Source organism: Polypterus senegalus, chromosome 10 (assembly GCF_016835505.1).
Source record: "Polypterus senegalus isolate Bchr_013 chromosome 10, ASM1683550v1, whole genome shotgun sequence".
NCBI lineage: Eukaryota > Metazoa > Chordata > Cladistia > Polypteriformes > Polypteridae > Polypterus > Polypterus senegalus.
Window position 1 is genome coordinate 4,708,474 of NC_053163.1, and position 25,198 is coordinate 4,733,671.

The 25,198-nt window shown below is 41.3% G+C and overlaps 2 protein-coding genes across 4 annotated transcripts in view; one reads left to right on the forward strand and one right to left on the reverse strand.

Moving 5' to 3' along the window:
- Positions 1-1,142: 1,142 nt before the first annotated feature.
- On the forward strand, positions 1,143-19,245 carry LOC120536579 (phosphatidylinositol transfer protein beta isoform-like). Of its 3 annotated transcripts, XM_039764969.1 has the most exons (13): positions 4,746-4,869; positions 4,952-5,026; positions 5,546-5,576; positions 10,808-10,953; positions 11,145-11,236; positions 11,372-11,379; positions 11,514-11,588; positions 11,667-11,750; positions 11,846-11,923; positions 16,708-16,818; positions 16,905-17,027; positions 17,237-17,310; positions 17,475-19,245. In XM_039764969.1, the coding sequence occupies exons 2-12, from the start codon at positions 4,992-4,994 to the stop codon at positions 17,282-17,284; spliced, it is 831 nt and encodes a 276-aa protein (XP_039620903.1). In that variant the 5' UTR covers positions 4,746-4,869; positions 4,952-4,991; the 3' UTR covers positions 17,285-17,310; positions 17,475-19,245. The 3 variants fall into 3 exon arrangements, with proteins under 3 accessions (XP_039620904.1, XP_039620903.1, XP_039620902.1); XM_039764970.1 differs by lacking the exons at positions 4,746-4,869; positions 4,952-5,026 and adding an exon at positions 1,143-1,243; XM_039764968.1 differs by having other exon boundaries at positions 4,746-5,026.
- Positions 19,246-22,883: 3,638 nt separating this feature from the next.
- Positions 22,884-25,198, reverse strand: part of LOC120536575 (integrin alpha-X-like) — a 50,433-nt gene continuing 48,118 nt past the window's right edge. The window contains exons 28-30 of the mRNA XM_039764964.1: positions 23,347-23,454; positions 23,166-23,276; positions 22,884-23,090 (exon numbers count right to left, since the gene is read on the reverse strand). Of these exons, the coding sequence (XP_039620898.1) occupies positions 22,968-23,090; positions 23,166-23,276; positions 23,347-23,454 (342 nt within the window). The 3' untranslated portion in view covers positions 22,884-22,967. The remainder of the gene's footprint in view (positions 23,091-23,165; positions 23,277-23,346; positions 23,455-25,198) is intronic.

Consider the following 25,198-nt stretch of genomic DNA (forward strand, 5'->3'; position numbering starts at 1 on the left):
AAAAACTTCAGTCAGCCACCTAACAAAACTGAAGTCCAAATTTAATATCTTCTATCAGTCTCTCTGCAAGAAGGTGGGTCTGGATGGTGTTAAAAGCTGAAGACGACTCAATACACAGGAGCCTCACACCAGTTGTGATGCCCTCCAGATGGTTACATATCAGATGAAGCAAAGTGACAATGGTGTCCTCAGTCTGCCCTCCTATCAGACTGGTTGGCATACTGAAATTGATCTTGTAAAGCCTGAGTTTTCTCTGTTAGCTTCCTCTGCATTAATGAGCTGCTTTCATTTTTATTTTCTGTATTTATTCATACATCACCATGCACAAGAATTTCACTATGATTTCATAGCCAGTGATGTCAGAGCCATTGGTCTGAAGTCATTTAAGGTTTCAGGATTTTTGTTTTTAGCCACTAGAATTACTGTCGCCTGTCTCCACAGCTTGGCTTCTGCTCTTCAAAAATATAGTCGTTCTGTTCTGCACAAGATTCCGAGAGCCTACAAATAAGCTGGTCTGGTCCAGAACTTTTTATTTTTGTTTGTCTTAAAATGTTCCCTACGTCCCTTTAAACAAAAAATGTCCATCCTTTATCAGAAGCCATCTGCTTCAAGCTTCGCGTTTGCTCAGTAAAATCCAGCTGCTCAATTTTTAGGTAGCATTCACTAAAATCAGAACTGCAGTTAAAGCCAGAAATGTTCGCATAGTTATTTTTTGAATCACGATGGAGCCATCTAAGATTTTAATTTCGAAAAACGCCACTGATCGGAGTCTGATCCCAAATATGTCCCGTTACCCGGTGGTTTCTCTCGCCTTTACTGGAACAGTTGTCGCAAGAAAAGGGGCATTGCTATATGCTAATTTTCCTCGTGTGATAGGTTAATGTTTCAAGAAAGTGGGCGTCATTTAGGCAAATGAATGAATTTACATAAAACGGGGTGTTATTATTGAAATTGAATTTGATTTTATTTTTTTTTTTCAAAACGAATTTAAAAACCGTGAACCTTCAAAGCCTTCATTTTGAATTAGTAAGGAATTAAAAACCCGTTGCACTGCTCTGGGAGGTCGTCGGTCTGGTTAGACTGATTTTGACCGCTCACTGGCAGTTCGCGGATGCGGCCGGCCTGCCCCACTTGATGTAACCCCTTGCGTCAACTCACCGGAAGTGACGATCAGCCTCACGTTTGTCAGCGTTTCCTGTTTCCGTTTGCCCAGCGTATCCACCATGGTGCTCATTAAAGAATAGTAAGTTGAACGGCGGGGAATTTTTTATTTTGTGTGTGTATGTTTCTAGCAAATGGGGAGATAAAATGGTATCTGGTTAAGGTCGGGCAGACTATCAGTATTTTGTAGGGGAAAAAAGCGAGTATGTGCGTCGTGCGGGCGTGGTGGGGGAGGTAAAAGCTTAAATCACGTCAGTGGGCACAACAAGCGAAATCTAACGAGATTGGCAGCGGTGATGGAGCAAAGAACGGATTTGAGGAGATAAGCGGTGTTTGACACTGAGATTGTAGCTGCAGTATTTGAGAGGCAGGCGGGAACGGAATGGAGGGGCAAGAGGCCGGCCTGAGAGGCTCGGCTCGGTTCGGTTCGCCCGAAGATTGGGATCAAAGCGGTTCGTCAGCAGGCCTGGCATTTTTCACTTTTACCTTGAAGTCAACGAGCAGGGTGGTCTCCGGTAAAACGTCATACAGGCTGAGGTTAAGCAATAGAGAGGGATATAGAGAGAGCTGGCGTCTTGAGAAAGTGTTAAACGGAGAGGGCGAGCTCTACCACCTACCTTATCAACAGAACAGCCCTGTTTTCATTCCGGCTAACCGAATACGTAATGTCGGTACACCGGTGAGGTGATGAGAAAAGTCGGTTGTTGTATATGACACTATTTATATTGTGCTCTATCTTAAAACACTGACGAGAAGGCGAGTCCTTTTAAAAATGGCACAATTTAAAGGGACCAGTCGTGAGCAAAAGACTGGGCCCAAATGTGGCAATTGTGTTAGAAAGTCCCTTACCCCCTCCAAAAAAGAACGCTTTGGGAGTAGTTAGTAAGAAAAGTGGGTCCTGAGTGATTTGGAAATTGCAGAGGGAGAAGTTCTGCTTGCATTAAATATGCTGAAATCTAACAAATCGCTAGGAATAGAAGATAGTTTTCAAAGACTGCAGAGAAACCCTTGGCACATAAAAGTCACTGTACACAGGGCAAAATTACTGGGGGACATTCCTAAGGACTGAAAAATGGCAAATATTGTCCTATGAGAGAGAGAGAGCGAGCTGTATTTGTCCCCAGGGGGAAATTTGGCATTTTACAAAAGCTCATTAAATTATAAATATACACTCAGCAAAAAAAGAAATGTCCTCTGACTTTCAACTGTTTTTACTTTCAGTAAACTTAATGTGTAAATATTTGTATGAACAGTAAAAGAGTCAACACCATAAGACATAAACTAAAAATGTTTCACAATGTGTCCCTGAATGAAGGGAGGCTCAAAATCAAAAGTACCAGTCAGTATGTGGTGTGGCCACCAGCTGCTTGAAGTACTGCAGTGCATCTCCTCCTCATGGACTGGACCAGATTTGTCAGTTCTTGCTGTGAGATGTCACCCCACTCTTCCACCAAGGCACCTGCAAATTCCTGGACATTTCTGGGGGGAATGGCCCTAGCCCTCACCCTGCGATCCAACAGGTCCCAGACGTGCTCAATTCCTTCGACGATAAACACGAATCCGTCCATCACCCCTGGTGAGACAAAACCGTGACTCATCAGTGAAGAGCACTTTTTGCCACTCCTGTCTGGTCCAGCGAAGGTGGGTTTGTGCCCATAGGCGGCGTTGTTGCTGGTGATGTCTGGTAAGGACCTGCCTTACAACAGGCCTACAAGCCCTCAGTCCAGCCTCTCTCAGCCTATTGCGGACAGTCTGAGCACTGATGGAGGGATTGTGTGTTCCTGGTGTGACTCGGGCAGTTGTGGCCATCCTGTACCTGTCACGCAGGTGTGGGGGGTCAGGTGGCTGAGGTCTTGGTCACACTAAAGCCTGTGACTTGGACAGCAGACAGGCTTGGGCAGACAAAAATGAATGTCGGTAAATGTGAAGGATTACATGTAAGAAGTATTAATGTTAGATGAGATGTTCACAATGGGAGGTCTGAAAATTTGAGAGTCCACCTTATGAGAAGGATTTAGGAGTCACGGTGGACTCAACACTGTCACCTGCCAGATTGTGTTCAGAAGACATTAAGAAGAATGACAGGATGTCCGGTAATTTAGCGCCCTGATGTGTGCAATAGATGTCATAGGAGGTTCTGCTCAGGCTTTATAACACACTGGTGAGGCCTCATCTGGAGTACTGGGTGCAGTTTGGGTCTCCAGACTACAAAAAGGACATAACAGCACTAGAAAAAGTCCAGAGGACTGTGACTAGGCTGATTCCAGGGTTACAGGGGATGACTTATGAGGAAAGATTAAAAGAGCTGAGCCTTTTCAGTGTAAGGAAAAGATGAAGAGGATACTTGATTGAAGCGTTTACAGTTAGGCAGGGGATTAGTGCAGTGGATCGAGACGTGACTTTAAAGTGAGTTCATCAAGAGCACGGGGACACAGTTGGAAACTTGTGACGGGAACATTTCACACAAACATTAGGAAAATTCTCTTCACACAGGGAACTAGACACATGGATTAAGTGACCAAGTAATGATTTAGACAATTGGGCACCTTCAAAACTCGACTTGAGGTTATTGTGCAGTAATTTATTGGATGGGTGAGATTTGTCGGACTGAATGAACTGTTCTCATTAATTTTTCTAATGATCTAAGCAACAGTTTTCATAAAGTTGCAATGTGCTTCTGCCAGTGTATGGAGTCTTTCAGTATTTGACAGTTGGTTCAGTTCTGAACTTTTCCTGGTAAATGAGGCAGCGTGATGTAGTAGTTAAGGTGTTGTACCTTGGACTTCAGACCCCGAGGTTGTGGGTTCAAATCCAGCTATTGACACCTTATGACCATCTCATGCGTGATTTCACCTCCCTGTGTTCCAATTGGACAAAACAAAAATAAATAAATAATTGTATCTCTTAAATGTTGTAATACTAAGTAAAACTAATAAATTTGTGCTTGAATGTTAGAGATGGGACATCCAGTTTAAACAGCTGTGGGGACTGACTGACTGTCCATTAACGTTTTTAATTTTCTCAGCCTCGTGGGATGTAGCTCTTTAGCAGTGATGGATTGGCTGCACTTGAAATGCCTGTTTTGGCGGTTTGGTGGGGGATACAACACACTGGCTGTATGCAACTTTTGTTTTTCTAATCCTCCTTCCTGTTCAGTATGGTGCCAGTTTGTGCTGGGTGGGGGGGAGTGCAAACTGTTCTTCTATGGCTTGTAATTCTGTTCTTACGTAGCATTAGCAAAGCATGAGGAGGCAAAGACATTTTCCTGTTCTGGAAGATTCCTTTGACATTTAGGAGTATGAAAATACTCTTTCCTGAGGTATAAACATGTAACTCGAGTGCAGGAAAACCTTGAGATGTGCTCCTGTTATTTCCCTGAGGGGTAGTTCAAGTAATCTATGGATGACATGCTTTGCAGAAGTTAATAGTAACTAATCAGATCTCTTAACATTGGCCATTTGAGATTTTCATTAGTCACCCTTGGAAACAAATCTTCAAAAAAAATTAAAAATGTATATATTTCGCACCTAGCCCACTCTCTTGATAATCATTTGCAGAGTGCGCCAGAGCAAGGAGGTGTGCTTGTTTGCAAGATGGGGGCAATGAAGGAGCTGTAAAATGAGGAATTTGTCAGTCTTGTTCAGAATGGAGTTTTGGAACTGCTCTGCTACTGGTATTGAAGTCCGAAAAGCTCGTATTGATATCCGGGTCAGTATTTTAGTACCAGTCCAATACCACTTGACAGCAGTTACATCAGCTTGTACAGTATATGTCATCTTTTACTTGTCAGACGATCGCTCCAATCCCCAATTCTATGCCAGGGAAATGACATGCATGCACAAGCACCCTCGTCCTACTCCTTTAGGTAAGTTAACCATAAAAGTATAATAAAGGTAGCAGTTCTGGAAAAGAATGGAAGAGGAATGCAAGTGTGTATGCATGTATAAGACTGAACTGGCCCAACTAACATTAGCTGCAGATTATTATTGTAAAGAACTGATGTTACCAGCCTGCAGCTAAATGATTACACAGAAAAGGTGCAGCTTTCCCCTAGTGATATAAGCACCACACGGATTTAGAAAGGGAACTGCAGTTATGGGGGCAGAAGATTGGGCATACATCAGTTTCCCCAGTACGTTTTTCTTGGCTAGCTGGCTTGGAGTGCTTGGTGCCCATTTTCACTCTTCTCTGGCAGCAGCATGTGGGCCTGCAATCATTAAAGTCTCTGAATGTTCCTTGCTGCCTGCTCAGAAATTGAACAAATGAAGCCTAATTATTCTCATTAAAGTTTACTGTACAGACTGCTGATTTCTATCTCTGGATAATCTAAACAGAAGAGTTTCTCTTCTCTAACACTTCTCTCTGTTTTTGTGTTTCTTCCCAGTCGAGTGCTGCTGCCTTTTTCCGTCGAAGAGGTAAGTTCTGGAGGGAACAGTTGGTGGTCATCCTTCTTTGTGAGTCATGCCAGGCCATCTGTGGCCTTAAGGTGGTGAAATGTGCCAGATGTCAGAGTCTCTGCCCACCAGTCTGGTTTTAAGTTGTTCTTTAATGCTATCAGTATTTCTCCATCATGACAAATTTATCAAACAGCAGCTTACTTACATAAAACTTGCAATAGATTTTCTGATCTCCAAATAATAAAACATTAAATCTAAGCAGCAATAGGTTTCTATGTTTTAATAACTTGAGAGTATCGGTTTCCATAATTCCAAGTTTTTTTTTTTTTTTATCAGTTTCTTTCGATCAGGCAAATCATTTACAATACATATGCAAACAGTTCATCATGCCATCTTTTTCTTCATTTTCCCCACCATACACACATTTCTTTCGGATTCAGTTACCATGCTGAGAGCACCACACACACACTTTGAAATATCATTAATAGCAAAACTGATAACAGAACTTTAACAGAACTGTGCTTGAACCCAGCATCTACTCTGTTGGCACTTTATGCTCTCTGTATGTCTCCAGGATGTTTTCCTTCCCACCAGCCTCTGTCTCTCCCTGATACTCTCTATCCAAGTCTTGTTTTCTCCCCATAATACCTTTATTGCTTTTTTCATCATGTCTACTTCCACAAGCCTCTCTCTCATTGCCCCTTTTACAATGGACCACTCTGTATAGCCTATTCCATAATCCTAGCTGCACTTTGTCCTGTAATGCCATTGATATATTTCCAGGATGTTATCTCCCTCTCAACCATTCTGTACATTACAGTCTTTCTACCTTGTTTTCCATCCTGACCAATGCCCGTGACCTTTTCTTTGGGTGAACGTCTCGTTCTGACGCCTCCTCCACAAGCCTACCCACAGGTTTTTGCTCTAACTTAAATTACATGTCTCTAGAATGTTCTCACCCCCTTGAACCACTCTATATATTTCTATTTTTTTTTTTCTTCCATCGGGTCTGTAACAAGTGTTATGCGTAGCCTCCTCCACAAACCTGCCTACAGGTTGTTCTCAAGTGTCATTCACCTGTCTCTGGAATGTTCTGTTCCTGTCTGCCTCTCACCGTCTTTTATCATTTTATCATATGAGGCCGTCTGTATTTCTTCACAGGGCCTGCTTCCCATCTGTTATCCTCCTTACGTTCTGCTTTAGTCTTTTTGGTGATTCCCCCAAACCCCCTCCCGTTTTTCACTATGTCCTCTCCCTTATGCTTGTCTCTTTGTGGTTCTGTTATACTGGATGTCTTATTCTGCCTACAGGGTGACCTCTTGTATCACTTACATTTCTCCTGTTTGTTCCATCTCTTTCAGTGTCTCTCCCTTGTCCCATGCTTATCTTCCTTACATTCTACACTAGTCTCCAGGATGTTACAATTCTTACCTGCCTTCATCACGTCCACTCCTATAAACTTGTCGTTTTGTGGTTCTTTTATAGTGGACCTCCTACATCTTGTAAAGACTTTTTCTATTTGACCTCTCCCACAATCCCACCTGTATGCTGTCCTCTAATGTCATTCACATTTCTCCTCTATCTTGTGCCCCAGTTATCACTATATCTGTTACCCCTTAATACTATTTACATTTCTCTAGGTCACTCCATAACACACCCAACTTCTTGTTTCCCCTTTTATTCTACACTGGTCTACAGGAAGTTCTCTCACTCTTACTCACTTTGTATGTTACCATCTCTCTTACTTTTTCTTCATCGTGTCCTCTCCCATGAGCTTCTGTCCTGGACATTTTACATCTGTGTGGTCTCTCCCACTATCCTACTTGTAGACTGTCCTCTAATATCATTCACATTTCTCCTATATATTACTAGGGGGTTCTGCCCCCTGCTCGCTTCACTTACCCACCCCCGGGTTTGATTTACCGGATATACAATTTTTTCATGGGAATTGTTACGTATGCATTATTTTCACTTTCACTTTAAAACTTTAGTTAAAACAATATTTGGAATTAACTTTTCTTCAAGATCGCATTGAATTTTGATTCTGTTTTGGACTTACATTGTGACAACGCAACATATAACTGCCTGTGAGTGAAAATCGTTTCTTTCTCTCTAATAAATGAGTTTTTTGAATGTTTGTCCATGCTCTTTCTTCTTCGCTTGGTCGTTGACGTGTCATCTAGAACGTATAAAATTATTGTCCTGATAAAATTTATAAGAGCTGAGAGCGCTGGAAGTGTGTCTAACAAAAGCATTCACACAACTGAGAGGTGAGAGGAAAATAGTTGTAAGTAGGGTGTGACTTGAATGAATCTCATGTTAAAAGTCTCCGTCTCACGGGACTTCATACTGCGCCAACGTTTTTGGAATCTTTTAATTCTCCCTGGCAACACAAATTTCATGATTTACAAGTCTCTGACTTAAAGTTTAAATCCAAACAAAATATTTGATCTTTTTTGCTTTTCCATAATTTTACAGAATAATAATTTCAATTGGTTTGCGCTAATGCGATCTTTCCTATCCTTTTTTTGAGACTTTCAAATTTTTGTTGTTCCATTATCTCGAACCTGCTCTGCATGTGAACCGCGCCAACATTTTTGAATTCTTTATCACAATCTACTTTGTCATCTACTCTTTGTTCTTTATTTCCAGACCCGGGCGTGGACTTGTCTTGCGGGACGTATAAGTGTCTCTCCGAGAAAATCGTGTCTCCTTCCAAAATTTTTTTTTTTTTTTAATAGTTATCTCTCTCTCATCCCATAATGACATTTACATTTCAATAAGGTGTTTCCTCTCCTGTTATCCAGGGTGGTCTGTCACCATCACTCATTCCATATATTACCAACTTTGTTACTGTTTTTTCATCCTGTCCACTATCTGTCAGCTTATTTCTGGGCATACCTCTTATGGTGGCCTCCTCCCCAGGAAATCCCCTTCTTAGTTTTCTTCTAATGCAGCCCACTTTTCGCGATATTTGTGTTTTTATTTTCTTCTTGACATCCTCTGCCTTAGTTGTACTTTTACTTCCTATAAACAGTATGTGGATGGTAAAGGCAGTTTACAGTGCATCTGGAAAGTATTCACAGTGCATCACTCTTTCCACATTTTGTTATGTTACAGCCTTATTCCAAAATGGATTAAATTCATTTTTTTCCTCGGACTTCTACACACAACACCCCATAATGACAATGTGAAAAAAGTTTACTTGAGGTTTTTACAAATGTATTAAAAATTAAAAAAAAAAAAACGAGAAAGCACATGTACATAAGTATTCACAGCCTTTGCCATGAAGCTCCAAATTGAGCTCCGGTGCATCCTGTTTCCCCCGATCATCCTTGAGATGTTTAATTGGAGTCCACCTGTGGTAAATTCAGTTGATTGGACACGATTTGGAAAGGCACACACCTGTCTATAGAAGGTCCCACAGTTGACAGTTAATGTTGGAGCACAAATCAAGCATGAAGTCAAAGGAATTGTCTGTAGACCTCCGAGACAGGATTGTCTTGAGGCACAAATCTGGGGAAGGTTACAGAAAAATGTCTGCTCCTTTGCAGGTCCCAATGAGCACAGTGGTCTCCATCATCCGTAAGTGGAAGAAGTTCGAAACCACCAGGACTCTTCCTAGAGTTGGCCGGCCATCTAAACTGAGCGATCGGGGGAGAAGGGCCTTAGTCAGGGAGGTGACTAAGAACCCAGAGGCCCTCTGTGGAGGGAGGAGAACCTTCCAGAAGGACAACCATCTCTGCAGCAATCCACCAATCAGGGCTTTATGGTAGAGTGGCCAGACGGAAGCCACTCCTTAGTAAAAAGCACATGGCAGCCCGCCTGGAGTTTGACAAAAGGCACCTGAAGGACTCTCAGACCATGAAAAACAAAATTCTCTGGTCTGATGAGACAAAGATTGAACTCTTTGGTGTGAATGCCAGGCGTCATGTTTGGAGGAAATCGGGCATCACCAGGTCAATACCATCCCAACAGTGAAGCATGGTGGTGGCAGCATCAGGAACTGGGAGACTAGTCAGGATAAAGGGAAAGATGACTGCAGCAATGTACAGAGACATCCTGGATGAAAACCTGCTCCAGAGCGCTCTTGACCTCAGACTGGGGCGACGGTTCATCTTTCAGCAGGACAACGACCCTAAGCACACAGCCAAGATATCAAAGGAGTGGCTTCAGGACAACTCTGTGAATGTCCTTGAGTGGCCAGACTTGAATCCGATTGAACATCTCTGGAGAAATCTTAAAATGGCTGTGCACCGACGCTTCCCATCCAGCCTGATGGAGCTTGAAAGGTGCTGCAAAGAGGAATGGGCCAAACTGGCCAAGGATAGGTGTGCCAAGCTTGTGGCATCATATTTAAAAAGACTTGAGGCTGGAATTGCTGCCAAAGGTGCATCGACAAAGTATTGAGCAAAGGCTGTGAATACTTATGTACGTGTGAATTCTCAGTTTTCTTATTTTTAATAAATTTGCAAAAACCTCAAGTAAACTTTTTTCGCGTTGTCATTATGGGGTGTTGTGTGTATAATTCTGAGAAAAAGATGAATTTAATCCATTTTGGAATAAGGCTGTAACATAACAAAATGTGGAAAAAGTGATGCGCAGTGAATACTTTCTGGATGCACTGTATGTGTATGTCACAGGGGGTCATCTCTCTCATTTACCTTCCTAAATCTTTTTGCACAAAATATAATTTTAGAATATCATCTTCCACATTTCTCAGGTTTTGCTTTTCATGACATTTTATTTATCTTGTATTTGGTATCCGTTACAGTATCACTAGGTGGCTGTCTTATGCAAGCTCAAGCCACTACACACCCTTGTCAAGGGTTTGGTGCGTGTGTTTCCACGGATCTTCTTTTCCCACACCAATCTCTCTCTTTATTCTCTCCCGTCAATCTTGCCACTGCTCTCGATGTTCTTCCAAAATTTCCTTTGTTTATCATGTCACCTTATCCCTTTAATCCTTCTTTTAATAAAACCATGTCCCACCATCTTCATATTGACTAAGTCTCTTGTCCTGCCTCTGGATTGTCCTCAGATTCTGACTACACATTCTCCTCATGTCCTCCTCTAATAAGATTTTTCAGTAAGTTTTTTCTGACCAGTCTTGTTCTGGTTACTCTATTTACATTTTTCTCCCCATCATATCCACTCTCTAAATGATCTTTTAATGTGCATGATGCCCTGCACTCTGCTATGTCTGCTGAATAATGGTGTCCAGCCATCCTTTGCTCTTTGTTTTCTAGTACCAGGTGGGTCAACTCTACTCAGTCGCAGAAGCCAGCAAGAATAACACAGGAGGTGGAGAAGGCATTGAGGTACTCCGAAATGAACCTTATGAAAAGGATGGAGAGAAGGGACAGTACACCCACAAAATCTACCATTTGCACAGGTAAGCCAGTGCTGCCTTCTCTGGCTATCCCACCTTTGCAGTCTTTAATTACACAGGTAGTCTAATCTGAGCCATCGAGGTTTAGTCAGCTCCTGAGCACTTCTCGATGGTGTGGCTTTAAATCTGGGACTGGTTAGGAAAAATTAGTTCTATTGGTAACTTTTTATATTCCCCACCATGTTTCCCTGTAGTAAGGTTCCAGGCTTTCTGAAGATGTTTGCCCCTGAAGGAGCGCTTGTGTTCCATGAGAAGGCCTGGAATGCCTATCCATACTGTCGCACAAGTGAGTTATCTGTATGCTCTGCTGTTTTAGTTTATGGACGTCAGTGTTTGTGAGGACTAACCACTTGCTTTATTTTTTATTTTTTTCTCTTTCATGTTTATTGTTCCTGTCCCACCCGTCTTGCTTATCCTGCAGTTGTAACGGTGTGTGGTATTTTTATTAATTACTCTGTATACACTTTTGCATGCCAGTCGGTCTCTAATGGTTCAGTTTACTTTATGCCATTTTTGTGCCAGAATGCATTCCACCTTTGATTCCCTTCATCGTTTACTTCTAGAATGAGTACATGAAAGAAGACTTCTTCATCAAAATTGAAACCTGGCACAAGCCTGACATGGGCTCTCAAGAAAATGTGAGTCTTTGACTTGAGGGTAGGATCTGACATGATGGTGCCTTACTTCTACACTTGCTAACTGTATTTCTCCTACAGGTTCATGGACTGCCACCTGATGCCTGGAACGAGGTAGAGGTCTTGCAGATCAACATTGGTGACCGGACACAAGTGTCTGATGAGGTAAGTGACCAAAGGAAGCTAACCTGGACATGGGAGCTTCTCACTGATCTTGCTTGCATTTGAATGTTCTTTATTTGGGTTTTATGTCTTAACAGGATTATAAAGCTGATGAGGACCCTTCCAAGTTTCGTTCTGAGAAAACTGGGCGTGGTCCACTAGGACCAGACTGGCGGGTAAGGGCAAGAATGCGGGTTTCATCCATTAATGCTATGCTTAACGTGGGGATCGGTCTTCTTTGTAGTTCCTACTCTGCCTTTGGACTGCAGATCACTCCTATGTTTCTTACCTTTATGTAATTCCTTACTATTTGCCTTGAACCTGATGGTACCAGGCTCATCAAGTTTTGGTTTTGTTTCTGCTGTGCTCCCCACCCTACCCAAAATTTGCCTGAAACCAACTGCGCTCCTTATGTGGCACTTGTGCCTGCATGATAAAGCTTCAACAAGGCTGTGGTGACGTCACTGTCACTGATTGTTTTCGTTCTGTGTCATCATGCAGGTAACAAACCTGAAGGTTTATTTCTCTGCGTATCATTTTTAATTGCTCTTTTTGTTTACATTGGTTTCTCATCTTAGAATAATATCTAAACAGAATTACTGAAGAGACAATGTTTTACTGTTTGATCTTCATTCACTTCTGTCTTTATAGTTTTCCAATTAATGATGGAATAACTTCTGAAAAGACCAAACAGTTTCACCATACTGGGTTTTCCATCATCACTCTTTTCTGTTGAACATTGCTGTATATTCTTTACATCCCTTTTTTAATTTAGCATTGTTGTAATATTACCACTCGATGCAGATTTGCTCATTTAATCTATTTGTCTATAACCATCTTTTATGCATTTCTGTTATTCCCGTCTTTGTAAAGTCTACTTCTATTATTCCTGTTTTAAGCATCTCAGCAATCCCTGTTATCAGTACCACCTTTTTGTATTTTAATTCCTTGTTTCTTGCCCACCATTACAGTGCTTAGTAATATCCATTGTTTTTCCCTCATTGAAGTGTATATATTTTTTCTGCTTATACCAGTATCTCTTTATACGTCATTTAGTTATCAAATACTCCATCCCTATTTATTTTTCTTCTTTGTCCTAACTCTGACTTCTTCACATTCACAAAGACGTATTGCTGTTTGTTCTACTTTCCATTTTTTCCTTCTGTATTGTAGTGCTTTTGATGACAGCACTTCTTACACTCCCTGCGAATCTCATTTCTCTTGCACATTTGTGAATGTAATGAACAGCTATAGTTGTCTGTCCAATTATTCCTTAATTCATTTTCTAACTTTTTACATTATCTGTTCTTTTAAAGTTCAGAGTGATGAAATGAGTTGCTGCAAAACATTTACTCAGTTTCTACATTGGCCATACGTTTGTGTGGCTTGTATTTCTTTAAAGAAGGCAAATCATCCTAATGTTACGGCATATAATGTGTTAGTTGGAGAGATTTAACACAGAGAGGTGCAGAACTGCTAATACAGAGTACTCGGGAAGTCCAAAACAGTGTGATGCGTCATTAGCAGTAACAACAACAATTTATTTCTTGTATAACCCAAAATTGCACAAGGCATGCCTTGTTGTTTAGCAAATGTAGTTATGTCGTCTCTACCAGTCAATAGCAGATGCTGAGGCTGTATGCAGCATGGCTGGACCACTGCTGAACTTTATTATAGGACAGTCGTTGATGTTGTGGGTCATTGTTTGCTGTTTTCCATAGGAACAGAAAGGGTTGTCACGATACCCCCATCTATGTACGTTTGCAGCATCTCTGCAAAGCCCTGTTCAAAATGTCTTCTTGGTGTAAGATGTTTTTTACGTTCTTCAAGAATCCGTACATAACCTTTATTCCAATTTTTCCAAAAATGAAAAGAAAATCGTGTGCCTCTGTCTTTTGCAATCTAACTAGTCTTCCTTATTCCTGTTAACACATTGCAACCAGGCACACGCTCTTTCTTAAAGAAAAAGTGCCCCATAAAAAATGAGTCATTATCTAGACATATTCTAAACACGTCAAATAATCTTGATTTGCATAATACAGTGAGGTTACATATTCCAAAGGAAAAAGTTTATATTAGTCTTTGAAGAGCTAAAATATCAAAATGGTATTGTTATAAAGTAAAATTAACAGAAGAGCAAATTTTCAACAAAAAACTTGTTGCTGAAAAATGAATTGTCATACAGTACAGTAAAGTCCCATCACTTGTTGGTTTGTTGAAGGAAAAGTGGTGTTCAGTAGCATAACGGCTATTATCTGACAAACCCAGTTAACGTGTATACAATAGACATCTGAGTGTTACGGGAGTGAGTGGGATGCTGTCTCTAGTTAAGACTGATTTGTGCACTTGCAGTCTGTTCAGTTTGATGACTACTGCTGGATTAGTACACTGACATGGGCAACAGTAAAGGGTAAGACTTTACATTCAGTGTCCATAATGACACTGTAACTACTAAGTAATTACCTATACCTATTACCTATATTATATTTATAATAAATATATATAATACATATATATAATAGTTACATACTCTGATGTTTTTATTACATTTTGAAAGTACAGATACAATGTAGCTATGTAAGTACACTTGCTTTTGGATCAGTGATAAATTGCAGTTATATAAACTGTGGAATAACAATGACAACTGAGTAATTAACTATAACATTACTTATTACACAGTAAGTATGGAGTAATAACTCAGTTATACAGGTAATTACATAGTAGTTACCATGTAATTATGGCCACTTAATGTAAAGTGTTACCAAAAGCATCATGAGTTTGACATTTGAGTTAATTCAACTCTCCCATTATATTTTTCTTTTCTGTCTACGTACTGACCACCCTGACCATTTGATGCTTAACCGAGGTGGCTCACGACATTTAAGGGATACAGTTGGTTCCATTTCTTTTGCTTTTCCAATTGTGTCAACTGCCAGTCAGTTTGTTGAACAATTTTTATTGTAGTTTTTAGGTGCTTTTGCATATAATGCAGTAGCCACCTTGTCACGCTGTTTGTCTGTCTGAATGAAACAGCTCCACTCCCAGTGGACTTATTTTGTTGAAGTTTGGTACACTGACGCATTGATGTACACTTCAGAAACATGTCCTTCACTGATTTCTCCTGGCTAAGTGGCCAGCCTCTTGCAGTAGTGAGGACCCCATCAAATTGTCAGATTTAGTGGGCCATTGGTTGAGCTCATCATTCACTATTTTTTTTTCCCCCCGAGCTCAGTCTAATAGTTCTTCTATGTCCTTGCTTTCTGTTTCTTAAACTCTTCTTCCTTTATTGCTCTTTGTTTTTTTCTCTTAGAAATTACAATTTAATTCATGTTACTTGCACTTCTTTTGTACATGGAGTTGCGTTTTTGATCCTGTGTACACAGGGTATAGAAAAGAATCCCCCCCTTCGAAATATTCCCATTTTTTTTCGCTTTACAGCCTTAAATGAAAACACACAAACCAATATTTTTTTACTTACTCAGTGCAACCTCTAACAACCAAGTGAAAGACATCACAGCTACAGTTCAGAAGAATAAAAAAATGAAATCCTGAGGTTAATAAAGGATCGCCTCCCTCCTAAACTCATTCAGGTGTAAGTGCCCACCATTTCCATTGCAGACCATGGTTACTGGCTGTGATCAATTGTAATGAGTGTGATTAGTGAAGCTGTTCCTGGTCCATTAATTCCCTTGCCTGGTAGTGCAACTGATTGTAGGTGGCAGGCCACTTTAAAAAGATCTCGGGGATAGAGTTGTGGACAGACACAAGGCAGGAGATGGAGACGAAGAAATCTCAGAGGCTTTATCAATCCCAAGGAGCCCAGTAAAGTCCTTAATAAAGAAGTGTCAAGTGTTTGGTACTACTAGGACCCTCCCTGGATCCGGCCGGCCGTTCTTCCAAACTGGATGGAAGAGCGAGGACGAAAATGGTAAGAGAGGCTACCGAGAGGCCAATGGCCACTTTGAAGGAGTTACAGGATTTGATGGTCATTGCGTGCATGTGACACCAATTTCACAAGCGTTCCACAATTGTGGCTTGTTCAGGAGGGTCAAAAGGAAAAAGCAACTTATCAACAAAGGCCACATTAAGGCTCGTTTGAGCTTTGCCCCCTTGAAGATTCTGATGCCAAGTGGAAAAAGGTCTTATGGTCAGATGAGACCAAAATCGAACTATTTGGCCCCAATACTAAATGGTACACCAATGCAGCTCACCATCCACAACACACTATACCTACATTAAATTATGGAGGGGGCAGCATCATGCTATGGGTGTGTTTCTCTGCCGCAGGGCTTGGGACTCTCTTTGGGGGTAGAAGAAAAATGGATGGGGCAAAATACCATCAAATTCTTGAGGAAATCTTGCTACCCTCTGCCAGAAAGTTGAAGATGGGCAGAATATTCACCTTTCAGCACAACAACCACCCGAAGCACGCAGCAGAATTGACCACACGATGGCTGAAGGAGAAAAAAAAGTGAATGTCCTGGTGTGGCCAGTCAGAGCCCAGACCTAAATCCCATTGAAAATCTGTGGAACGATTTGAAGATAGCAGTCCACCATCCAATTTGAGCGAACTTGAACAGTTAAACTGTAAAGAAGAGTGGGCAAATATTTCTCACTCTAGATGTGCAAAGCTGATAGAGAAGTATCACATCAGACTCAAGGCTGTCATTAAAGCAAAAGGTGGTTCGACAAAATGACATTGACATGGGGGTTGGTCCTTTATTAATCTCAGTAGGTTTTGTTTTTGATTTTTTGTAATTCTTCTGAACTGTAGCTGTGATATCTTTCACTTGAATGTTAGAGGTGGCATTGAGTAAGTAAAGCTGGCAAGAAATATTTTTTGTGTGTGTTTTCATTTAAGGCTGTAAAGCAAACAAAATTGGAATATTTCGAAGGGGGGATTCTTTTCTATACCCACTGTGTTTGTTTTCAGTCTACTAGATTACCTTTGTATTTGCAGAATGAGTTACCCTCTCGGAATGACTGGCCACATATGACTGCCTACAAGTTAGTTACTGTGCACTTTCGCTGGTGGGGATTGCAGGGCCGGGTTGAGAAGTTCATTCACAAGGTAAGAATCTGAGCCACTGTGACAGGTTAAGAAGTTTCCGTGATGACATGCCCCTAATGCTCTACTTTTTTATTACAACCCCAAAGCAAGAGAAACGACTTTTCACTAACTTCCACCGGCAGCTGTTTTGCTGGATGGACCAGTGGGTGGATCTCACCATGGATGACATCCGTCGGATGGAAGATGAGACTCAAAAAGAATTGGATCAGGTAACCATTGTCATGGTTCAGTGAGGAGGAGTATACTGACCAGAGGGCCGATGTCACAGTTTTCACTTCTCTACTCTTGAGGAGGAGTAGTCCTGATTGTCACAAATATTTCAAAATTTGGAGAAACCTTTTTTTGAGTATTGTAAATTATTTCTGTATGTCTGGTTGCTGTTGGTGACTGTTTACTGTGCTCGTGTCTCTTCTTTTAGATGAGAAACCAGGGGTCTGTGTGCGGCATGTCTGCCGGAGATGAATAGCTTTCTGTATCAGCTGAGGATCTGCAGTGAGTCTCATTTTTGTTCTCCATCCTCTTATTCCGGCCACAGGTTTAGTGATTGGATAGTTTAGTTGACCATGTTACTCTGCTTCTGGCCATTTCTCTGGATATTTTGTGTATGGACTATATCTCTCCTTTAATTAATTGTGCACATCTTCATTTCTTTCCAGAGTCTACGAAAGGCATTAGTAAGAGGACTTTGACTGATTGGACCTACTGCAACCTCACCCACACTCTGCTGCCAGTAACCACCTCATATTCATGTGAAACAAGGCACCCACCCGCTCATTAAATAACGGTTCAGGGACACAGTGGACCAGTGGACACGTTACCGGGTGAAGGGGCAGTAATTCTGAAGATGGTTGTGACTTCATGGAGAAAACTTTGCTTGCCATTCTGCATCTACAGCATTTGGTTTACTAATGCGGGAGCAGAGGAGGCCAGTGTCATGCTTGGAATGCTGTAATGTGGGTGGGGGGGCATTGTCTTGTTTAGCACTTGAGTACACTGGGGTGGGGGGGAGGGGGTCTTATCTTGCATTCCTGTAACACTGAACTTTGTAATGTCCTGTATGCCTTGTACAGATGTGTCAATCATAAAATCTCTCCTGGGTACCTGGCCAGCGTTTTGCAGTGGAGGATCACATCAAATACCCAGACGTGGCAGGGGGGGTGGTTGTGTTCCTCTGCTGCTTGTTGACCCTTAGTCACCACAGGCGTACTGGCTTCATATAGTGGGGTAAAAAAAAAAAAAACATTGCTTGGTCTGTGAGCTGCTCCAAGCCGTCGCTGTCCTCGTATTCTACCAACATGGGCATGATGTGTACAGGGTTTGCATTGTTTACACTTAGTGTGTTATTTTTTTGTTTTCTTTCCTTCAAAAGAGCTTGATCAAACCACCAAAGGCTCTTGCCTCATTAAAGGCAGCAAAGCATAGCAGTATTGAGCTGTCAATAGTGGACAATGTGAAGGTGTGTCCCCGTGTTGTGTCCTTTTCATTTCAGGGCCTTTTTGTGCAGGCTGATTTGACCTCTGTGTGCCCGTTGTATTCTGGAGGTTATGGCTGGACAGCTCAGGGATTGCGCCGGGCACTTGTGCAGTCTTAAGAGTGACGAGGGTGGGGTGGGAGCGTCTTTCTGCCTTGGTTTCCCCTTTTCGTTCCAATCTCTCATTTGCCAAACTGTTTTTTACTGATCACTCTGCTTTTTTAACACTGTAAACAATGTCACTGTCTTTTTTTTTTTTTTTGTGTTTTTGTTTATTTTATATGTGTTAAAACAAAAAAGCTGAATAAAACCACGGGTGCTTCTGATGAGAGACATTATTGGTAATTCAGTCGGGTCGTGTTTGTGGTATGATTGCGTGTCCTTTTCCGGTTTTCATTAGAGTTTGTTATAAGTGACATACGGTGGCTGGTCATTATTCAGATCAGAAATGGCAATGTGTTATTTAAATGAAAGATTTTGAAATGTCGTACTTGAATTCAGACCTTGGTATGTGGACAATGGTGAGGCTTTGAAGTAGTGCAGCTGTATCTGGTTCCTGTCTTGAAACGTTTTGCAGATCTTTGTATTAAATGTAATGCAAGACTGAAGGTTCAAGGTCCAGTAGTTCTACTTTATTGATTGTGTTTATCAGCACTTACAAGTCAGAATTTCACTTTATTATATATGTGTGAATTAGGACCCAAGAAACCTATAACGCAGTTCAAACACTAGAGGCAACGCAATAAGGAACATCTTTGTTTGGATGCAAGGTAGTTATTTTGGGTAATAGAAGCTCTATTCAGACAAGATTAATTTTACACCCTGAACTGGGGTAAAGTAACTGTTTCCTCTGTAATGTTAGTCCCGTAGTCTGTAACTTTTCACAGAATGCGTGTTCACGTGTCAGAAAAAGATCAAAGAGCTTTTTACCTTCTTTAAAAAGTCTGCATAAAAAAAAAAAAAAAACCTCCTTAAACGATTCCCATGCGAATCAACACGTCAGTGAAATTCCACCAATTTCCTATGAAAGTGCCATTTCCTTCAGGATTTTAGAACTTTTAGCAGGGAAAAGAAAATGGAGCAAGTTGAAGAACTTGTCGGTCTGTGCAACCCACTTCAAACCATGTCAGATCGCATCGGTCATTGTGGACGAGTTTGTAGATACATGAGCGAGTCGGGTAGGGGGTAAAGTTACAGCGGTCCAATGATGATTATTTTATTCCACTTCTCACTGTAAGATTTAATCCCATCTGAACAAGGCTTACAAATGACAGAGGTCTTCTGGTAACAATTAGTGTACTCCACCTACCTACCGGTGTAAAACTAATCCTGTCCAAATAGGGTTTAAAAGAGAAGTTTTGAGGTAAGGGGGTTCTACTTTACATATGGCTCCAGAAGGTGGGGACTAGTGATGAGCAAAATCATTTGTATGAAATTTAATTTTGCAGCAAACATCTTTCCCCTCACACACAGATTTGCTTCCTGGTAAAACTGTGGCATTGAAACAATAAGAGAAGTTTTTACTGCCCACCATTTAGAGGTTAAGGACATATAGTAGTAGTATAAAGACATTTATGGGGGTACATCAAAAACCAAAAGCCCATTTGAAAATTACACTTGTCCGCAACAGATAGAAGCTGATGTGTACAACACCTACGCTCATGGGTAGTTTGAAAACTCTCTGCGCGGTAGTTTGCCATTAGTCTAATTGATGCCAACGTGGATGTTCCGCTGAGAGATTACACCATTGTTGAGCAATGTGCCGTAGTGAGATTTTTTTTGGGCAGAGGGATTCACTAAGAAATTCACTAAAGAATGTAAGGCTTTAGCAGATCAGTAAGCTGTTTTGGTATCCACTTTGCAAAAACTTTCTGGTACCCTAAATCGTCATGCACTTCGGTTGTGCAGATCCATAGTTGATATCTATATACAGCATGCGGCAGCAGCCAATGTAATCTGTTAGTCTTCTCAGATGAAGGCATTCGCCAAGTCTGTGTGGGCCTGTATGCACAAATTTGATGGTCCACCAGGTCGAGCTTTGTCGGTTACAGTTGTTCTTCTTGCTTTAAAGCTTTCTACCCATTCATAAACCTGCTGTTTTCACCTCAAAATGGAGCCAACTTCCTTTGGTGAATTTCAGTAGGTTTCACACCCTCTTGCCCACAGAAATCTCAATACGTAACATTTTTCAACAACGGTGCGCTCCCACAGTGGGGTGTCCATGTACATTCGATCTTGGCTTTAACTAGACTAATGGCAGACTGCTGTGTGTGTTTGAACCCCCCATAATGTGTTGTGTTGCGTCAACTTTTCTCCGCTGCAGTTGCTGCAGAATTTTGATTTACCCTCGTAGTTCAAAAATAAATAACAGCCGGACTCCTTTCTTGTCTTGTGTAGACTTTCTTTGAACTGTCAGTTGTGTATTTTATTTGTACTGGTTATAGCACAATTTCATACATCTCAATCTTAAGGATGCATTCGAGCCAAAAAATGAAACTTGAAGTTCCGTGCGACTTGCAGCATTCAAACCTTTAAAACCCTCTCAAAACACTTTACAGTGAGTTTTGCATTTCGCAATGGCAAACGATACAAATGCTGATGCAAGTTTTGTGAAATGGTATACTAATCAAACCTTCCCCGTTTTGTTTATCACTAGTGGAGACGGGGTTGCCCATTGTTTTAATGCGTGTGAGTTTGCTGTACTCTTAACAGTAAGGACCCCTCACAATTTGTGTGTGTTGAGAATAGGAAAACCTGTTTTGACTGTTTAGAAGTTTTTATTTGTATTGAATAATTGTTTTCTTAGTTCATGAAAATTGTATATTTTGTTTTGATGCTGTCTTTTCCCAGAATTTTGGCTCAGGTTGTATTATGGAATATTGATAAACGACTGTTTTCAATTCTTTCCAGATAAATGAGGGCAATGTTTCGAGGTAATTTCATTTACCTCGCTGAAGAGTGGCAAGATGTTGAATGTCGATAGCAGAGGTGAGTAGGAATTTCACATTACTCTGACGTGCGACAATAAGGTCTCTATAAACTTGGAAGTGGAACACTTAGTACGTTCAGTTTTCCCTTTGTGAAACATTCAAGCTCAACCTGTGTCTAAATTGAATTACAGTGGACTCACGTTTTGAACACACGGTGTTGTAGATTTCATATTCATGGATAAATTTGCCATTTTTGCACATACATCTACACTCAGTAACACATAATGACAAAGTGGCCTGAATACTTTATGACTCCACTGTAGGTGGGTAGTCAAATGATGTCTTCCGACATTCAGGAGAAAAAATTGAGTACGTTTGCCATGTCATTAACATTGATTTTTTTCCACTCCTCATCAGTCCTGTTTGGATGCTTTTGTGCCCACTGGGTACACTTTGTTATTCACTGTGGTTTTTCGGCTCATGTAGGCCATTTGAGACAAGTCCACCAAGTGTTGTGTTCTCAGATGACGTTCTGCACATTCATGTTGATTTCGTATGTGATTTACCTGCTTGTGGCTTGTGTGTTTGCTTATACAGTTCCTGTCGTTTCTCTCTGACCCCACAATCTGTTTGCCTATTCCTGGTACTTTTCCATTCTTGGTTAAAATAATTTACAGCTTTAATAAAGTACTTGAGTTGTGAGGAAAGGAAAGTGAGTCAGGAGCCACTTCAGCCATCACTAATTTGCAGCATCCGGTGGCCATTTTGTGCCAGTTTGCTCACCGTAAATTTGCTGTTCAAGGGGTAAGAGGTAGTCAGACAGTTAGAAACTGGGGATGATTCAGGGTCCAGAATGACTAGGCCATGTTGGACAATTTCACCAGGACATCCGGATTCAACCTACTCTTTACTAAGGATGCCCAGGGATCTTTAATGTCCATAGAGAGTCAGGACTTAAGTTTAAGGTCTCATCTGAGGGATGGTGCTATTTTTACGGCACAGTGTCCCCGTCTCTGCACTAGGTCATTGGGATGTACACACAGCCAACAGGGTAAGTGTCCCCTGCTGGCCTTGCCAAAACCTCTTCATGCAGCAACCCAAGCTTTTCCTGGTTGGCCTCCCATCCAAGTACTGGCTATGTCCAAACACACTTCGCTTCAGGTGGATGACCAGTTCTGAAGTGCCTGTGCTATGGCTGTGGGAAACCCTTGAAACAGCAGTCAATGATTGTCTGTTTGTGTGGTGATACTAACTATCATACCACTTTCAAAGTCACTAAGGTCACACGTTTTGCTATTTCCAGTGCTCATCTAAACAATGTCTGATGCTGGAAATGCTGGACTATCTGATTTATGCCACACATCACCATCATTATGATAAGCTGGAGTGGAGAGTGTCCATGAAGATTGGGATGGGTGTCTCTAATAAACTGGCCACTCAGTGGGTAGTGCCCCTGTATACCAAACACCATTTAGAGATCTATAATTGCGTTGTGTCAGTGCATTTAATGTTACTGCAGCACAGGTGGGTTAGGCTGCTTGCTCAGGGCCACACAGCTGAGAACTGAACAAGCAGCCTCGTGGCTCATGTTTTAATATGTTGACATTGGGTTATAGCGACCAAGTAATTTCAACAGACAGCACCAGCCTAGTATCTCACAAGTATTGGAGAAGGATCAGCATTTTTATTGTGCAAAAATGTGCATACAATGCCTTTCTTAGCTGGTGAGCAACAAGCAGCAGCTAATTTTAAGCTGCTCTCTCTTCCTGAACTTGCCCGAAGTTTTCATTCTCAGTTGCGGCAGCCATGTTGTCGGTGCTGTTGTTGGCCTCATTCATGAGGTCTTGGTATTGTCGTTTGAAGAATCCCACCTACAACACAAACACAGTCATGCACTAATTGTGCAGGTGGTGGGTAGCAGACTGGACAATGGTGGCAAGTCATACCTTATAGAGGACAGCCACTACGATTGCCAGCAGAAGAAGCCCTCCAATGCCACCACCTAACACCAGTGGTAGGATGTTGACCTCCTCGTATAGTTCGATCTCGGTAGTCGCCTGTTTGAAAAACACCCAGAAGTGAGTACTGCGCTCAGACGGTGGTGGTTAATGGTGGGCTGGGACCTACCTGGCTATGGGTATAGCGGTGCTGTGCTGTGGTAAAGAGATGGATGTACAGGTTCTCATCAAAATTGAGTGAAGCGGCACTGTTCACCTGCAGCCTTTTTTGTTTGGTCTAAAGATGGAGAGAGAGAGAGAGGATTTCTGCAACAATTTCCACTTCATGATGTCAGCACTTTCAGAAGTTTTATTGTAATGCTACTTTTTTGCAGTTCAGTGGTTGTGCCAGCAGAGGGCAGCAATAAGTAGAGATTAAAGCTTGAGTTGCACTACACGACATCAGGTAAGAGAAAATGTCAATGTTAACAACTGCAGTTGCTTAATCTCGTTGCCTTAAAGATGTCAGATTACGTGAGTAGGAATCACAGGATATGACAGATTACACGACTTCTCGGAACAGTTTGCAGTTTGTAAAGTATCGCAAGCTTGAGACATTTTGACAGCTGAGTAAATTGCTGTCTAAAAGCACCAGCACCCATATAACGGTTTTCCTGGTGTGGGGTGTTCCACCTCCATCTCTGCCTGCCTGCCTTTTTCCTTTTAATCTTGTCTTGGTGTTACAAACACGAGATACCAGACAGACAAGCCTCTCCCAGGTTTTCACAGTCCAGCGGTACCCACTTTGCTTCTTTCTTTTCACACATTGTATTTCTATGTGTGTCAGATGACAACCAATCAGCTCTCAGCCAGGAGTCTCCCCCTTTGACTTGGTGACTAAATAGTTTTTTCGTGACTTCTTGTAGACCCCTATGACAGAGTCCCTGTGAATGTTGCACCACATAACATCTTCGTGCCTCCTCCTCCGCTCGTGCATCAGTTTCTCAGACACATCAAATTTTGTTGCAGCAGCGCAGTTACCAATTTCTTTAGCCACTTCAACAACTTTTAATTTAAAACCAGCTTCATATTTTCTTCTGATTGAACGCTCCATCCTAGATAAAAGGATTCTCTTACGATAAACACAAAACAGTGCAATCGTCACTTTGGAATAGTTTGGGTATTCACCGTATGGTCACGTAGGCACAATAAAATGTAGTGTGCTCCCTGATTACTCTCGCAGATGGGCGCTAGCATATCATAATCTCTTGGACCATTAGCGTGAGTTTTCTGCATTTAACTTATACGACCGATATTATAAATTACGGGAAATTATACTGTACAATCAAGCCCAGACTTATTTGCGGAAGAACTTGAACAAGAGTATATACGGTAGTTATTTATTTTTCCTGGTATGGAGTTTAGTGTACTGAATCTGGAAGAATGTAGGCAGCCAGTAGTTTCACTCTGTTCTATGGTGTTCAGTGCCATTATATCTTTGTCAACTCTTAAACGTCCATTAAAGCACAACAGATGTTTCACCGTAAACACTTTGACGTTGCAGTTCCTCTTCCGGTTCACTGAACTGTATGCCAGGAAAAATGGGAATTAGAAGTGGACTGCAAAGGGGAAAAAATAACCTGAATGAATTAATAATCCTTTTGTTCAAATAATTCATGTGAATTGATTGCTAATTCCTTCAAATGGATTATTATTTGTTCATATGCATTTTTTTCTTTTGTTTTTGCTATAGTACGGAAAATTTTTTTCCTACAATCCAAGTCATTATTTATGAGAGATTTGCTCAGTTCCTATTTAGTAGAATATCAAACTGAATCATTACCCATGAATCAGCTGCACATATCACGCCTATTTGATTCTCAAACTGAATCAGCACTCGCAGTCGTTTTGCATGATTCCCGTTCATTTGATTCTCAAACATTACTTGCAAGTGATTTGCACAATTCTTGTTCATTTGATTCTTGAACTGAATCATTCCATGCAAACAAGCCTCACGGTTTTTGTTCTTTTGATTCTTGGTC

What these genes read in the sequence shown, in the direction of transcription:
- LOC120536579 (XM_039764968.1), top strand. Translation starts at nt 4,992, where the DNA reads ATGCATGCACAAGCACCCTCGTCCTACTCCTTTAG. An exon ending in CCCTCGTCCTACTCCTTTAG is followed by an intron (nt 5,027 to 5,545) that starts GTAAGTTAACCA and finishes GTTTCTTCCCAG; the next exon opens with TCGAGTGCTGCTGCCTTTTT. An exon ending in GGACACAAGTGTCTGATGAG is followed by an intron (nt 11,751 to 11,845) that starts GTAAGTGACCAA and finishes ATGTCTTAACAG; the next exon opens with GATTATAAAGCTGATGAGGA.